The sequence below is a fragment of the Thamnophis sirtalis genome, unplaced genomic scaffold, assembly GCF_051295495.1.
Source record: "Thamnophis sirtalis isolate CommonGarterSnake01/CBP01778 unplaced genomic scaffold, rThaSir2_p1.2 scaffold_9, whole genome shotgun sequence".
NCBI classification, from domain to species: Eukaryota; Metazoa; Chordata; class Lepidosauria; order Squamata; family Natricidae; genus Thamnophis; species Thamnophis sirtalis.
This window is the reverse complement of record NW_028261389.1, coordinates 43716244-43732797: the sequence shown is the minus strand read 5'-3', so window position 1 is coordinate 43732797 and position 16554 is coordinate 43716244. Positions and strand designations below refer to the sequence as shown.

General features: G+C 36.6%; 1 protein-coding gene across 4 annotated transcripts in view; it reads right to left on the bottom strand.

Annotated features, from left to right (window-relative positions):
• The window catches only part of OSBPL8 (oxysterol binding protein like 8), a 95300-nt gene that overhangs the window by 33210 nt on the left and 45536 nt on the right, over nucleotides 1–16554 (bottom strand). For all 4 annotated transcript variants that reach the window (XM_087723415.1, XM_014061928.2, XM_014061927.2 and 1 more), the window contains 5 exons: nucleotides 14145–14313; nucleotides 10478–10703; nucleotides 9699–9883; nucleotides 4835–4916; nucleotides 4483–4581 (listed from right to left, as the gene is read on the bottom strand). In XM_087723415.1, the coding sequence (XP_087579541.1) occupies nucleotides 4483–4581; nucleotides 4835–4916; nucleotides 9699–9883; nucleotides 10478–10703; nucleotides 14145–14313 (761 nt within the window). The remainder of the gene's footprint in view (nucleotides 1–4482; nucleotides 4582–4834; nucleotides 4917–9698; nucleotides 9884–10477; nucleotides 10704–14144; nucleotides 14314–16554) is intronic.

The following is a 16554-nucleotide window of genomic DNA, read 5'->3' as shown; positions in this document are numbered from 1 at the left end:
CCTCTTTTATTGCTGTGGATATTTACAAAAAGAAACTCTTTAAGAGTGTCTCTGCTCCAGAGGCTTTGATCGGAGTTTTGAGTATTCAAAACGGAACGTTTCTTTTTTTTCCTTTTCTTTCACGGATTGCTTTGACTTGACGCCTCAAGGCTTTATTGTCTTGGCTATACCCTGCTAAGAATGCACAGATGTCCCTTTAAAGTTCGACCAGAGATAAGAGCAGCGTTCTTTGTGAATCCATGCTTTAACTTTGTTGATCTTTTAAGCTAGAGTAGCTGTGTTGTCAGAATGACACAATCCCAAGGAAAAATAGAGGTCTTGACTTTGCAAGATATACTTTCAGAATTACATGAATTATTAAATAGAGAAGAGAAACAACTGGAATACCTAGAGCACATAACAAGAAAATATGATGAAAAAATTGAAAATGTTCATCAAATGCAAAACGGGGTGATTGAAACTCAAAACACTGAAGTGGAAAATGAATATAAGGAGACTAAACCTGCTGATATCTTTGGTAATTGGTTTGTTCCTGAAAATAGAAAGAATGGAATACAGAAAGTGGAAGTAAATGGAGAGGAAATCCACTTCAAGGGTCAAGATATGGAAGAAGATAAAATTAAAGAACCTATGGACTTGAAGAAAAAGTTTTGATAACACTGCTGACAATCAAAGACAAACTGAATAAGGAAACAGAAAGAGGGCATCAAGATTATATGAGAGATCTTATAAGCAAGGAGTTGCTAAGAGAAGTCCATACAAAGCTGATCAAGAAGATGACTACAGGATTGGTACCACAAATGGCAGAAGATATGATATTGTTTTGTTATTGGAAAGATACAGGTTGATAGATGGAAGAATATAACTTAATACTAGTTAAACTTAGTGAAAATTAGTAATAATAGATATAATTAAATAAATAATTGATAATGATAATAATGTATACAATGTGTTGTATTATGATAAGTATTAATTGGATATGAATATTGAATGGTACTCATGAAAGGAAGATTAGAAATTCTTTTGGATTATATACAAAGGTTAATAAAAAAAGAACTAAATTAGATACAGTTAAGTTTTGATTATTAGGTGGGAAATGTTATGATACAGGATATGTTTAAATAAAGGAGGGATAATGATGACAACCTATATATATGTATGGATACAATATAAGGAAACTGGATGAAAATTGCAAACAGTGATCTGGAAAGGAGGATTAGAAAAGTTTGTTACTAAATATTATGGATGTTTAGCTAGAATAGGACATAAGGATTCAGTGCTATTGGAGGATTTTAGAAATACTAAATGAAATGCCAGTATGTGGTTATGTATTAAATCTTGGTATATTTTATGATGAAGGACGCTTAAACAATTATAGTCAAATAAAAATGGAGGTATAAGGGTAACATGTATAAATATTTGAGTTAAAATACTTGAGTTAATATGAATTATGCTTGAAGACTATGGAAGAGATGCATGAAAACCTTTTGTAACCAACTAATACACTTTCTACAGTATGTAAAGAAGGAAGATTTTATGTGTTGTGTTTGTTTTGAAAATAAAAAAAATAAATTAAAAAATAAATAAATTTAAAAAAAAGAGAGAGACTAATTTGGGTGTATGCATCGAAAACAACAGGATGAACTTTTCAGCTATCTTTGCATGTTACAGATCACTGTGTTTCAAATGGCACTGTCAGCAGATGATATGGGGAAACTCACAAGTGCATTCAAAGAGTGATAAATCTATTCCAATAGCTATCCATGCATTTACACTGATCTTATACCAGATAACATTCCAAATCTTTTCTAGATTAGCTGAGATGGCTGTGGCTCATTTTCAACTATATAAACATCATCAGCACAGCAAAATCTGCTCATCTTCATTACCATTTGCCCCTATGTGATTATAAAAGAATTGGTTGAGACAAAGACAGGAGGGGATGTGAGGTCACACTGGTGACTGCTGAAATAATCAGTGATTGGCAGGCATCTTTCTGTTATTCTGTGTGTAAAGCACCAATAGCAGAATAATGACCTTATGTGGCTAACTAATCCCATGATAAAACAGCACTAGTCTTTGAAAACAAATATATTCTCATCTACACATATCCAGTCAGTAATGTTATATACAAGAATATTTTGAACAGAAAGAAGTAAAATCCTTGAAGAGATATCTTTGGACACATCTATGTGGAAAATTATTTTGTCTTTCCAGATCATCCTTGTGTACCAAGTTCACTAACATCTGGAAGCTTTGTTGGCTATCCCAGAAAAGCCATCTTTATTGTCAGAAAATACAGAGAAAAAGTAGCCATGTGTTCAAAAGGTTTTGCTGAGAGTGGGATAAGTACTACTAAGAAATTTCAAGACAGTTTGAGTGAAGAGATTAATTGTTATAGAAAGGAAGAATCCAGTTAAAGAATGCAAAAATCGACAAAGAGATAGGAAGGATTCCCTTTAGCCCTATGGGAATATTATTAACTTTTGATAAAGTATTATATATTTCTGGAACAAGAGGGAGGCAGTGATCTCAACAGTGAGACTAATCAGCCTGGGACGAGGTAACAGAAGGCTCCAGTATATTTTGGGGTGGAGAACCTGGCCACAAAGAAGAGATAACTTACTGTAAATCTTAAAGATAGTTGAGGCAGTTGTCATGAATCCCTGATTTAAAGGGCAAAATAAAATAAAAAACTTGTATACACAAGCAGATACAAGTCAAGTGAAATCAGCCTTCCTCTTAAGATCTACTCAGTACTCCTGATGCAGGGGCAGTCCTCTCCATGGCACTATATATAATATCTACTTTTGCTATACTCATTATAAACAATATGAGGTATATATATCGTGAGGTGTAGGTGGTGTGTTTGTGTGTATAATTCCTACACCCTGTTAGCCCTCTGCATAGCATGTATATGTAACATTTGGAGCTTAAGGTATAAGATACAAGAAGGAACAGCATTCATGAATGGCACAATCAAGTAGCTGGCATTGTGTATAGGAACCTCTGTATAAAATATGAGTTAGGTCCTCCTAAGTTCAACAAAAGATTGTGAGGAATAAGAAAGCTAACATCATATGGGACATCCAGATCCAGACAGATAGGCAGGCAGGCACTGGCCAATCAACCGGACATGGTTGTAGTAGACAAGACCAGAAGGCAGTGGAGGTGACAGATGTAGCAATGCCAACTGATAGCAACATCAGGAAAGAGTATGAGAAACTGGAGAGGATCTGGAAAGTAAAGGTCAAATTGGTAGGAGTGGTAGTGGTAGGAGCACGGGGTGGTGGTGGTGGGGCTGTGACTCTTAAGCTGGGAGAGTGAATCCAATATATCCCAGAATGACATCACTCTTTGTCCAGAAAAATGCAGTACTAGGAACAGCTATGATCCTGCACAGAACCCTATATAATTTTATATATATATATATATATATATATATATATATATATCTATCTATCTATCTATCTATCTATCTATCTATCTATCTATCTATCTATCTATCTATCTATCTATCTATCTATCTATCTATATCTATATCTATATCTATATCTATATCTATATCTATATCTATATCTATATATCTATATATCTATATATCTATATATCTATATATCTATATATCTATATATCTATATATCTATATATCTATATATCTATATCTATATCTAAACTATATCTTATCTATAGCTATAGCTATAGCTATAGCTATATCTATATCTATATCTATCTATATATGCCATCCTCATGGTGACATGATCAAAATTCAGGCACTTTGCAACCAGCAGGTATTTACATATATATATATATATTTATATATATATAAAATCTATATCTATATCTATATCTATATCTATATCTTATCTATAGCTATAGCTATATCTATATCTATATCTATATCTATATCTATATCTATATCTATATCTATATCTATCTATATATGCCATCCTCATGGTGACATGATCAAAATTCAGGCACTTTGCAACCAGCAGGTATTTACAACATTTGCAGCCTCCCAAGGTCATGTCATTATCATCTGCAACCCAGCTGGCTTCTGATAAGTAAAGTCAACAGGGAAATCAGATTCGCTTAATGACTGTGTGATTTACTTAACAACTGCAGTAATTCACTTAACAGCCATGGCAAAAAGGTCATAAAATTGGGCATGACTCACTTAACAATTGCTTTACTTAGCAATGGAAATTCTGATCCCAATTGTGATTATAAGTTGAGGACCACCTGTAATTGGAATCAAAGTGAATTCCTTGCCTTTTTTATAATTCTAGTAAGGAAAATGCAGCATACCTAAAATAATGGTTATTCTACTCTAATTAATAATTTTAGAGCAGGGCAGGAACAAAGTTTTTTTTAAATCATTATAGTATTGTTTCTGAGTTAATGTAATCAACTGTAAATGTTAAAAAATGCTGATAGTTTTTCACAAATATTTCACAGATTTTTATTACATTTTTACAGTACCTGTTCAGCAATATAAAAAGTCTTGCTGTTTGTTTTTGGATGAATCCATAAACAACGAAAAGTCTCACCAAGTATAGGATTGTAAGGTTTTTTAAGTCCCTGAAAGATAGACAATATTGGTAAATATATACGAAATCTATTCCAATTCCAAAAAAGTTTAATAAGCAAAACAAGCTTTAATAAGCAAAAACATTTTGAAGACTCTGTAATGAAATGCTTACAATTCTTGTATTTACTTAATGGGAAATTGCCTCTAGAACCCATTGATTTTAAACTGAATGGGAGCATTTTACTCTACAAATATACTTAGTGCTGAAAACTGAGGTCTAGGTAAAGAGTAGCAAATTATTACTTTTGGTTTTTTGTAGAATCCTGATAAGTACCACTTCACAACTTTTTTCATTCGATTGTAAGCATTCTCCTCAAGGGCAGCTCTAGAAAAAAATTCACATTTATTCACATCAATGTAACAAACCATGTAAGAGTTTCATTTTCAAACACAGTGATAAGAAATGTATACAGCATAGAACATAAAATAACAGAGTTGGAAGGGATCTTGGAGATCTGTGAGTCCAACTCTCTGCTCAAGCAGGAGACTATACAATTTCAATTAAATGGTTGTCCAGTCTCTTTTTAAAAGCCTTCAGTGATGGAGCACACATAGCTTTTGAAGGTAAGGTGTTCCATTGGTTGATTATTCTCACCATTAGAAAGTTTCTCCTTAGTTCTAGGTTGCTTCTCTCCTTGGTTAGTTTCCATCTATTATTTCTCATCTTGTCTTTTGGTGCTTTGGAAAATGGTTGAGCCCCTTGTCTTTGTAGGAGCCCTTCAAATATTGGAATACTGTTATCATGTCTCCCCTAGTTCTTATCTTCATTAGACTACAATTTAGACATACCTAATTCCTGTTACTGTTCTTCGTAGGTTTTAGCCTCAAGGCCCCTAATCATTCTTGTTTAACCCTAATCATCAACATTTAGTTTAAAGTGACTGATTTAGTCAATAGATTTTTTTCCCCTGAGGCTTCAGAGGAAACCGTTGCTAGCATCTTCAGAGGCAAGGTGATATGCTATGCAGACCATGGTTGCCAAATCACCAAACCCAGATGTAAACTCAACTTAATCAGTTTACATCTGTGAAATATCCCAGGATCAGGAAAGACTAGGAAGGCTGCTCTACTGTTTCATACCTTGTAGATATGAACCAATGGCAATTTTGAAATCTATGCAATTATTTGAGAAGTGAAGGAAATAGTATTCTTAATCCCTCTAAAAAGAAGCAACTGTTGGGGGAGAAGTTTCAAGAATTACTACAATCTATCAAAGACTGTTTAAAGTATGGTTACACATGTGGGAAGCCAAACAGTGTGAGAAGCCACAAAAAGTACCCTAATAAAATATACATGGGATAGATTCTGAAATAACTGTTTCTAACAGATGTAGCTATGATTACTTTAAAAAAAATGGCTTAATAATAAGAGCTTTGCAAGCTGAATTATGCTTTACTTCTTTCACTTCATCTCAGTTAATCAGAGATGAGCCTACCTGAGTCCCTTACAAATAGTTGTTTCCCACTTGGACTTAAGGAATGTTTCAGTCCTCTTTGCTTATACAATGGTTGTTGCCTATATTTCCCTGATTTTCCTGTGCACTACTTGGAGAGTCCAAGCAACGGGTTAAATCAGTCTGGTTGCCCTAGGACTGAGGAATCTTTTTCCTTGGCCACGTCTCCTGGTGTTGCTTGACCCCAGAATTATTCCTCAGTCTGCCCGTTCAGGACTTGTTTTTGTGAGCTCCAGCTTAATTTATCCTAGGCTTGGACTCTCCTACCATTTATTCTTTTCTTTATCCTTGTTGTCCTTATTTGTACGTTTTTACCCCTTACTTAGTGTACGCCACTTAGAATTAATATTTTTTCACCATCACTGTTCCCGATTCCACAATATCTGCCGTCATAAGCTCCAGTGTCAGCCACTAGAGTCTCCATCACCGCCTGATCTCCACGTGCCTTGGCCTTCTTGTCTGAAGATTGTGCCACCAAGCTATGGAGCAACCTGGCCCATCTGCCTCCCTTGACGGTAGACCAGGTCCCTCACAGGCCCCTAGCAAGGGAACTTCCACAGATAGGGGCAAGGGGGCAAGGAAGGGCAGGATGGCCAGTCAGGATAGTCATCTTTATAAAGCGCCTTCCACGGCGGTGGCTAAGGATACTGAGAGGCAGCAGAGGGCTCTCAATAAGCAATTCGAGAAGGCCCAACGCTAGGCAGCGAGGGAGGCTCCTCAGCCCACTCCTCGAGTTGAGCCGGTCCTTCTACTACCCCCAAGGGGGGGATCACCTGTCCATGATTGATGAGGAGGTGGAGTCCCAGGATCTATCCCCAGATAGTTCTCTGTCAGACCCGGGTTCTCCTACCCCTTCGTATGTTTCTGACTCAGGGCCCGCTCTCATGGGGCCCAACCCTGGGGGGTTTTCTGGTTCTACCCTCGCCAAACAGGGTCCTCCCTCTTCCAGGGACACGATTGGGCTGGACACTGGTTTAGCTCAGGAAACCGAGTTATCTGTCCACATGCAGGCAGTTGTCGTCGGTCCCATCTCTCAAGGCCATAGCTGAGGGGATGCAGAGAAGAGATCAAGTGCCCGTTGTTCCCAGTACTTCTCAGACCAGGCAGGAGGATCCCCCTACTGCCAGGCAGGTCCGTCACCCTTCTCTGGAATCCTCGGCGCTCAGCAATAGCAATAGCAATAGCAGTAGACTTATATACCGCTTCATAGGCCTTTCAGGCCTCTCTAAGCGGTTTACAGAGAGTCAGCATATTGCCCCCAACAATCTGGGTCCTCATTTTACCCACCACGGAAGGATGGAAGGCTGAGTCAACCCTGAGCCGGTGAGATTTGAACCGCTGACCTGCTGATCTAGCAGTAGCCTGCAGTGCTGCATTTAACCACTGCGCCACCTTGGCTCAGCGAAGCTTCCATTTTGGAGGACCCAGATCAGAAGGAGCAGGAGCTCTCAGAGGATGAGGACCTCCCTCTGGATGCCCCTGCCTTCTCAGGGCTCTTTAAGCCTAGCATATTTAAGTCCATCTTGCACAAGGCTAAGAACACCACCCAAGTGGGTACCAAACCTAAGACTGTGCAGGGATCTTCTGATTCCACCCTGGTTAACCCCAATGCGAGCAATTTTAATGTTCAGGCCCCCCAGCAAGAGCTGGTTCCGGTTCCCGATCTCTTTATGATTGTCATTCAGGGGCAATGGGTCCAGCCTGGTTCCCTGGCCGCACCCAGTGGTGGGGACAAAAAGCTGTATTCAGTAGATCCCGCACTGGAAGACATTCTGGTCCTGCCATCTGTGGACCTTCCTATAGTAGCCCTCACTTCTAATTCGGTCCTTCCTGCCAACCTGTTAGAAGGCCTTAAGGCGGAGAACAAAAAAGTGGAGAAGGCCTGCCACAAGACTCATCAGGCGGCAGCCTGGGCCATTTAGGCGTCTTCCTCCGTATCCTTTCTCAACAGGCTCATTTGGCTACATGACCCATTTGGCTACATGAGCTTCAGACTAAACTACCGGCAGGAGACACTCATCTTCGCCAGGACATAACCAAAATTATTGCAGCGTCCCAATACTCAGCTGATGCTCCCTTAATGAGGTCAAATTCGCTTCTAGGGCATTAGCTTCCAACGTGACGTCCCGCTGCCTTGTGTGACTTCATCACTGGCAGGCAAATCAGAAGAACAAGTGGAAATTGGCTTCTGCTCCGTTAAATTTGGGGAGGTCCTAGACCCCTTCTTGATCGAATCTAAGGATAAATGGAAAGTTCTGCCTACCTTGAATAAGAAACAGGACCGTAAATCCGCTCCCTATTTCAAAAGGCACGACTGAATCCCAGGACTGACCTTCTGTTGCCCTAGTGACATATAACTTATGTCCCGTTGCTTGGACTCTCCAAGCAGTGCACAGGAAAATGACCATTGGCTTACTTGAAGAGTCCTTTTCTGTGCACTGCGGGAGAGTCCAATCCACCCTGGCTTCTCCGTCCTGGGATTCGTGACCATCGTGTCAACTTGGACTTTCCTTTACTGCTTCATCACTCTTCCAGACTTCATGGGTTCCAGACCTTCTCAAAATTCTGGGGCCAAGCAACACCAGGAGGTGTGGCCAAGAAAAAGATTCCTCAGTCCCAGGGCAACCAGACTGATTAAACCCATTGCTTGGACTCTCCGGCAGTGCACAGAAAAGGACCCTTCAGGCAAGCCAATGGTCATTCTCTATAACCAATGCTGAAATCTAGTCAGCTTGATTCTGAGTTTATTTCTTCAGTCATATTCTTTGTCTTATTTTGCAATTTGAGAAATGATATCAAGTGTTGGTTGAACTATCCATTTTATAAAAAGTGTGGTTGGGTTCTCACAGAGAAACTCAAAGATGAGTAAGTAGTTCCTAAATAACTGCCTTATAAGAACATTTGACAATGAATGCCTGAACAAGCTACTTTTTGACTGTTACTTTTTTCAGATTCAGGAACTAATGTGTCCATCAGATAGGAACCACTACATCCAAATTAAAATATTTATAAAACAAACTGTGTGCTGTACTAAAAACATAAGTAAAATAAAAGGAAAAAGAAACTGATAAAAATAAAACTGGGTAAGAGAACACTAACTAATTCAAAAGTTATATAACACTATTAAAGTATTATAAACTGCTAATATAGAAGTAAAACAATTGCATCTCATTCTGAAACATGAATAGGAAATGTACTTTCCTCTACAAGAGGGAAAAAGAGCAACATTTGTGATGTTACTTTTCACAGTCAATTTTATGTGTGTATTGGAGAAGAGACTGCTTTTCACTTAGAAAAAGAAGTCAAAGTAGATGGGTTGCCAATCGTTCTATTTGAATATCAGAAGCAACATTTTCTTTGAAAAATCAAACATATCAGTAAGATAGAAAAATAGCTGTGTAGGAATGATCCCCACACACACACACACCTTTAGTCTCTTATGGAAATCATCCAATTCTTGCAAAACCCTAAGGTTCCAAGAAACACAGTTTTAAAGTCCCATTTATGGTGTGAGGCATTATTTTATCTAAGAAACTTGAACTAAAAAAAATCAGATGTACTACTATTATATCACTGAACTCTTGAAAATGATTTTGAAATAAAGACATGATGCATGAAGACAGTTATTACTGCAGATGAATAAAAACAACTCACTCAGATAAGAAGTCTGCATGATAGTAGTAATCAGAGAGTTTGTCCAAGAAAGAACGTGTTTCCAATATAAATGTAGGTAGTACCACTTTGGAAAGATCCATTCCAGGGCGTACTTGTTTCAACAATGTCCAGATCAAACTCTTGTTCTCTTCTGAAACTATTTCTGTTTGAGAGGCTTCTCCTGCCTTCAAAAGGCAAGTAGAATGAAGTAAGAGCATATGTTAAAATATATTAATGCATTTAAATAAATTGCAAAACATTCTTGTTTTGATATATAAACATTTTTAGTTTGGTATATAAACATTTGCCAATGCCACTCTAATATGGGATTCATATTTTTCCAATGGTTTCTATAGTTGATTGTGGTTAATATGTAGCATGTGAAACAATGCTACATGGGATGTAACAGCCATATCATAACATTTGTTATTTATTTCCTGCCTTTATTATTTGTGTGTGTGTGTGTGTGTGTGTGTGTGTGTGAGAGAGAGAGAGAGAGAGAGAGAGAGAGAGAGAGAGAGAGAAAGAGAGAGAGAGAGAGAGAGAGAGAGAGAGAGAGAGATATTCAATATAAAGCCATATTTTTGATTTGATATCAACCCACAGGGTAATATAACAATGATAAAACATCTTTTACTATCTCTTTATATTTATTATTTATTTAATTCTATCAGTATTACAAGAAGTTCTAAAACATACAACAATAATGGATAAAAAACAAAAAGGAAACAAGCCATTTTATGATTCAAATATTGGAAAGTAAAAATATAATTTGTTACCTCCCCCAGTTCTTCACTGTCTTCTTCTACGTAAATTGTTTCCTTTATGTGATCAGGTTCAGGATCAATATATGAATCATCCTGTCTCTCTGATGTATCTGTGTCACTTTCTACCAAACCATCATTATCTGACTCATCACGATCATGGTCATTTTCTCTATCTGATTTATCAGAGTACATATCTGAATCTTTAAAATGATGTCTTTCAATTTCACTGTCATTTAACCTATTAAAAAGATATGTGTTAATGTTTTATATAGTAAAGAACCGTACATTTCGTTAATTTGTTACTTTACTGAATTTTTGTTTACTGAAAAGTCGTTTACTGAACTATTTGTTTAGTAAATATCATCGAATGTCAATGAAATTAAATGTAAGCATTTTCATTCAAATTAATTTTATTGGGAAAATTTAAGCACAATAAAATTACTAAGACTTACAATTCAATTTAATGTATTCAATTTAATTACAAGAATCCCTGAACTTTATTCAGATTATTTCCCATTTTCATTTATATCTTTATCACTATTTTGAACAGCATCTTACAGTGTTCTATTTAGTTGAACATATAAATATACTAAAGAATGCAAGAACTACTGCCTAAATGCAATCAAGTATGATTTTCTTTCTTAGATATTCACCGTTCCTTATTTCACAGAGTGAATCTTTCCAGGATTTAAGAAACCAATCTATACTCAGTTTCAGATGTTAAAAATACATTTACATTTTATATGAAGTAAATACAGGTAATTTACCTAGCCATGCTCCTAGTTTAACAATTAGTGAACAAAATAATTTCTTCCTAAATACACTAATATTAGTGAACATATAAGTATTTATACAGAAATAACAGGGTATTTAAAGAAACCACTGTGATAATTTCTCTTTGAACTGAATGATACAAGCAGATGAAATGACTGGAAAATACTTGCATTGTGACACAAAAGTTAACTTAACCAATCATCATGGCTATTGTCCAGACTGAAATAAAGAGCTGAGTGTGCATGAATATAGGCTAGGTTTGTTTCCCTTTGACAATTTAATTGCAAAACAATAATGAATTATTTATATATCCTGAGTCATATTGACTCACCTTAATTTCTGAAGTGTTTATTATAGTTTTATTCTACCCTTCATTTCCATTCCAAGTTACCAAAATAAATTAAAAAGAAAAGAAACAAGAAAAAATAACTTTAAGCCAAAAAAAAATGTAATAAACTTGAAGCCTGTTAACCTAAGTTAGTACAGGGATGCTATAAGACAAATTGCTAGAATTATTATCTGGAATTTATATGGAACAATTAAATTACTTTACAATGCCTCCAGTTCTAACCATTGCACTACCATCAAAAATGGTAGTCTTAGTTTAGATTATAACTGTGCAACATTTTGATGGCCAAGGCTGTATAGTATTCATTCATTCATTTTTATGTCATCTGTTTGCAAGATTCTATGCAAATTATTATAGAACTACAATCAGAATCCTAACTAAAAAACTACCATTATTTTTCATTTAATAGGGCTCTTCACATCAAAGACATCAAACAGCACCATTTTAATGGGGGTGGGGGGTGGGGGATAGGTTGCTGCAGCTGCTACTGAGAATGTCATCCTCCAGGCCCCTGTCCCTTGATTCCTCAGTTTAGGAACTTGTAGTTCTCCCTCTAAGCTGACAAGTAGTTAGCAGACAAATTTCAACTAAAGAAAATGGTCCTGAAGGTAGCAAGAATCCAAACTATACAGGCTTTATATACTTTGAGATGGAACTGAAAACTTAGTGGCCATCAACACAATTCCTTAGCATAGATATTACACTGCTAAACTGGTTAGCATCAGTCAACATTTAGGGAGCCATATTCCATTTCAGCTGCAGCTTCCAAATTATCTTCAAAGAAAGCCCCTTATAGATACAATTGTCTGTTGAGTTACTGTCTACAAAGCTTTCTTGTCCAACAGGTCACAATGGCAGCTTGGTTTTGACAGCCAAATTACCTGTTATTCTAGCAAGAGCCTAGAGCCCAGCAGAATTTTCTGATTTATCACTGGTCTTTCAGGTAATCTATCATGGAATATTAATGGTCAATGTACCATTTTACCAAAAGCAATTCTGTTTCGTTGAGATTTAGTCTTTTTGTTCTACCTCATCCAAGTCTCTAGAAAACACACAAAGACTGAAGAAAAATAGGGAAGCAAGCTGAATTCTGGAGTACTCCACACTGAAGGACCAAAGGGTACTATTTCTCCTTCCCCACCTCAAGCCTCATAGATTCTCCAAAAATTACCAGTCTGTGCTACTAAACGCAAGTAACCATGCTTTTATTTCCTCTGTATTCCAGAACTTAACTAAGTGCCTAACGTAGATAATCACCTGACTGCAGGGAAACTCCTCAATTTAATCTTAAAGCATCTACCATACAGAGGTTAATAGAAGGTGAGTATGAGTGATCTGACTGTGACAAAGGAATGATATTGTCTTCTACTTCAGATCATACATTAATTGCATGGAGGCCAAAAACAGATCTAAGACACTGTCCTTCGTATGTTTCAAATACATGTTGGCTTGGAGTAAGAGCATGTTTGTCAATTCCCAATCTATTCAGACTACACGCCCAAGGAATGGAGATCCTTCAGCATAGAGAATCTGCAGCAGGTTGGAGGTGATAGGTGAGCTACCTCACTAGCACACTGAGTTGGTTCACAGAACCCAACATAAAATACTGCACCTTACTTCTGGCTACCTATGGAATAATTTATTTGGCTATCATCAAATTTTCATACAATAAAATATCATTGCCAGGCCTTTTCCTTGATCTTGGTGTTAAGGCTACTTCAAATTCCCCAAGAGCCACATGGGTGAATTTCAGGTAGAGGACCCCATTCTCATTCAGTCAGCTTTTGGTGCCTATTCTATTCTCTCTTCCATCATGGAAGAAGAGGATATTATTAGATATGTACTTGACACAATGCAAGTGACTGAGTTAGGACTTCCTGGGAAGGATAAAGAAATTAGTATAGCATAAAAAGCTATAGCTATAGTACAGAATAAGTATAAAATGTAGGTTATCAGCATAGGATAGAAAATAAAATATTGCTTAGGAATTAGCAGTGGTATAAATTAAATATCTACTTATACTGAAAACCATTACTGTTTTTATGCTTATTTGAGACACATCAGATATTATTTGGATGTGTCCTAAATACGGCAAAACTGATCACATATTACCTCTTGTTGGTCAATATAAGTAAAAATATTCCACAGGATTTAAACTGACTAAAAATAATACCCCACCTTCAGCTCCAGGCTGGGGGGTAGAGAAGTCATATATACCTCATATATGACAACATGATTTAATGTAATATCAATATTTCTCTAATATGACAACTTAAGAAAAGGTGCACTAACCATGCCATTCTAAAATATGGATTCTGTATATTAAGCGAAGTAGATAAGAATAGCACAATAGAAAATATTAGGACACAGAAACAGATGAAAAATTACCCTTGGTGTAAGGCTAAAATGCTTTCGTGTGTGATTTTTATGACAAAAATCTAATTTGGAAATTGAAGACAAAAAAACAATACACAACCTCTACCCTTAAAAGATAATTCCTATGAATTGTGAAGGGCAAGCTATGGTTTAATAAACAAACAAACATTATGGACTTACGGGAAACTTTCAGTGCTGTGAACGTTGTTTGCACGCAGCAGGCCATAGAATGAAACATGTGTACTATCTGCTAAATTCACTTCATGTTCTTTACCTTCTCTAATCATTGTACGTTTGAGCAAACTTGAACACTTTAAAGCTAGCTCCAATGCATCCATCCAACATCTACCTAAAGATAAATATGTTTTAGGGTATAATATTCAAAACAGGGAAAGCACAACAGGGGAATTTGCATTTCAAGTATTTGTCAGTTTTATGTGTAACAGAGGTCCCGAAGCTGTGGGCTATGGGCCACTACAGGATGGTGGCCTATTTGCAACCAGACTGCATGAGTGGTGGGTTGGTGTGCATGCACACAGTCCCACTTGCTTGAGTGGTGGACGTGCATGCCTGCCCCTCACACAAAACCACTCCCTCTTCCCCCTTGCACCAGGCCGCCAACCTGAAAAGTTTGGGGAACACTGTGATGTATAACATTGAGCAAATCTTTTTAATACTAGAAACTATTTTTTGTTTTCTCAAATTGTATACAAATTCAAGTTAGACTGAATCAGTAATATAACTCATTCTTAACTCTGCCTGTTTTACAAAAATTAGAGCATAATTGTATATGCACATTAGATTTCACAAGTACAGAAATTTTTCCAAGCTAAAAATTAAAAGAAACATATGCAAAAATTGGTGTTTTTTCATTTTTTACTGTATGTTATTTTAAATATATCTTAAATTAAAATATATTAATATTGAGATTATAGTCAAAGCAAAAAACAGAGATTTAATATATCAATAAAATGATGAATCCGGGGGGGGGGGGGGGAGAGAAACACCAAGACAATTTACCAGAAAATAATTAGTACTGCAGAAAGGCTACAGAAAAGAATCAAGAATCAACTTGCAAGAAAAGCTAAAAGCAAAAGTGTTTTTTCTGACCATGTCAACAATAAAATGAAGGAAAATGTGAAGGTGGGCTTACTTCTTGGAGAGCATAGTAGGCCAGTAATATGTGACAAAGAGGGGGCAGAATAATTCCTACTTTGCTTTAGTATTCTTCATAAAATGAATCTAAGCAGAACGTGCATCTAACGTCAATGATCCCTCATCAAGTTGGAGAAGTGTCAAGTAACTCTATTTTTACCCTATACAATTCAAAATATGTATAAATGATTAAAATGGTTAGAAAGTAGAATTATCGTTTGCAGACAGAAATATAGGCTGACTGAAATCACTTTGGAACATAGAGCAAAAACTAGGAAACTGAATTTCAACAGAGACAAATGCATTATCCTAGGAAACATCAAAGACATGAGTATAGTATTCATGGGGGCCAGGGAGATCTGATTGTCTTGATGGATCATGAGTTGCTTATGAACCAATTCTGTAATACATCTTACAACAACCAAAAAGCAATTCTGGACTGTATTAATTGAAGTATTATGTCAAGTGGAGAGAAAATCATAAATATTTTTTATTAAGATTGGTCAGAATCAACTTTGTTCTAATTCCAGTTCCACATTTTAGTAAGACTACTGTTGTGACTCAGCAGATGTCTGCTGTGACTCTTTTCGGGATACAAGATTCATTATGCAGCTGGGGCTTGTAGAGGCAGGTTTGGAGATAAAAGGACGGATGCTGCCACGCCCTAGTGGCAGGAGTCAACATACGTTCCTTCGTGTGTTCCTTGTTTGGTACAACATTGCTTGATTATTAATCGTGATTTATGGAAGATACACTTGGATAAGTGCTTTCTGTTTCTTGTAACCCTGATTCAAGGCTACACTGGAGAAGTGCATTGCTTGTAAGAGTTTTTGTTTTGCATTCTTGTCGGAGACTTGTATTTATGTTATTTTTGGGCTCGAAGCCAGTTTGAACTGTGAACTGATAAAGAAAAGTTCCTTTTAAGTTTATTTGTCTGGCCATTTGTTAAGAGCCATGAAGGGGGGACAGAACAGACTACTAACAAAATGGAGTAAATCAAGATGCTAATAGACTTTGAAGTAAAAAAGTAATGAGGAATTGCCAGAGGTGTTGGGGTGTGCTTTAACCTATAGAAGAAAGACGGGAGGGAGATATATTAGTCTTCAAGTATCTGAAGGGCTGTCAGGTAGAAGATGGGCAGAACTGGTCTAAAAGAGGGAAAAGAAACATTGGGTATAAATGAGAAGGAAGCAGACTTTGGCTGGATATTAGAAAAAGTTCCTAATAAGAAGAACTGTTCAATACAGAGGCATACTCAGAGATATTACCACTGCTGTTCCAGACCACCACAATAATGCCAATATTGCAATAAAGTGAGTCATACAATTGTTTATGGTTTTCCAGTGCATATAAAAGTTATATAATACACTATATTGAAATCTATTAAGTGTGCTATAATATTATGTCTAAAAATATACATACCTTAATTAAAAAG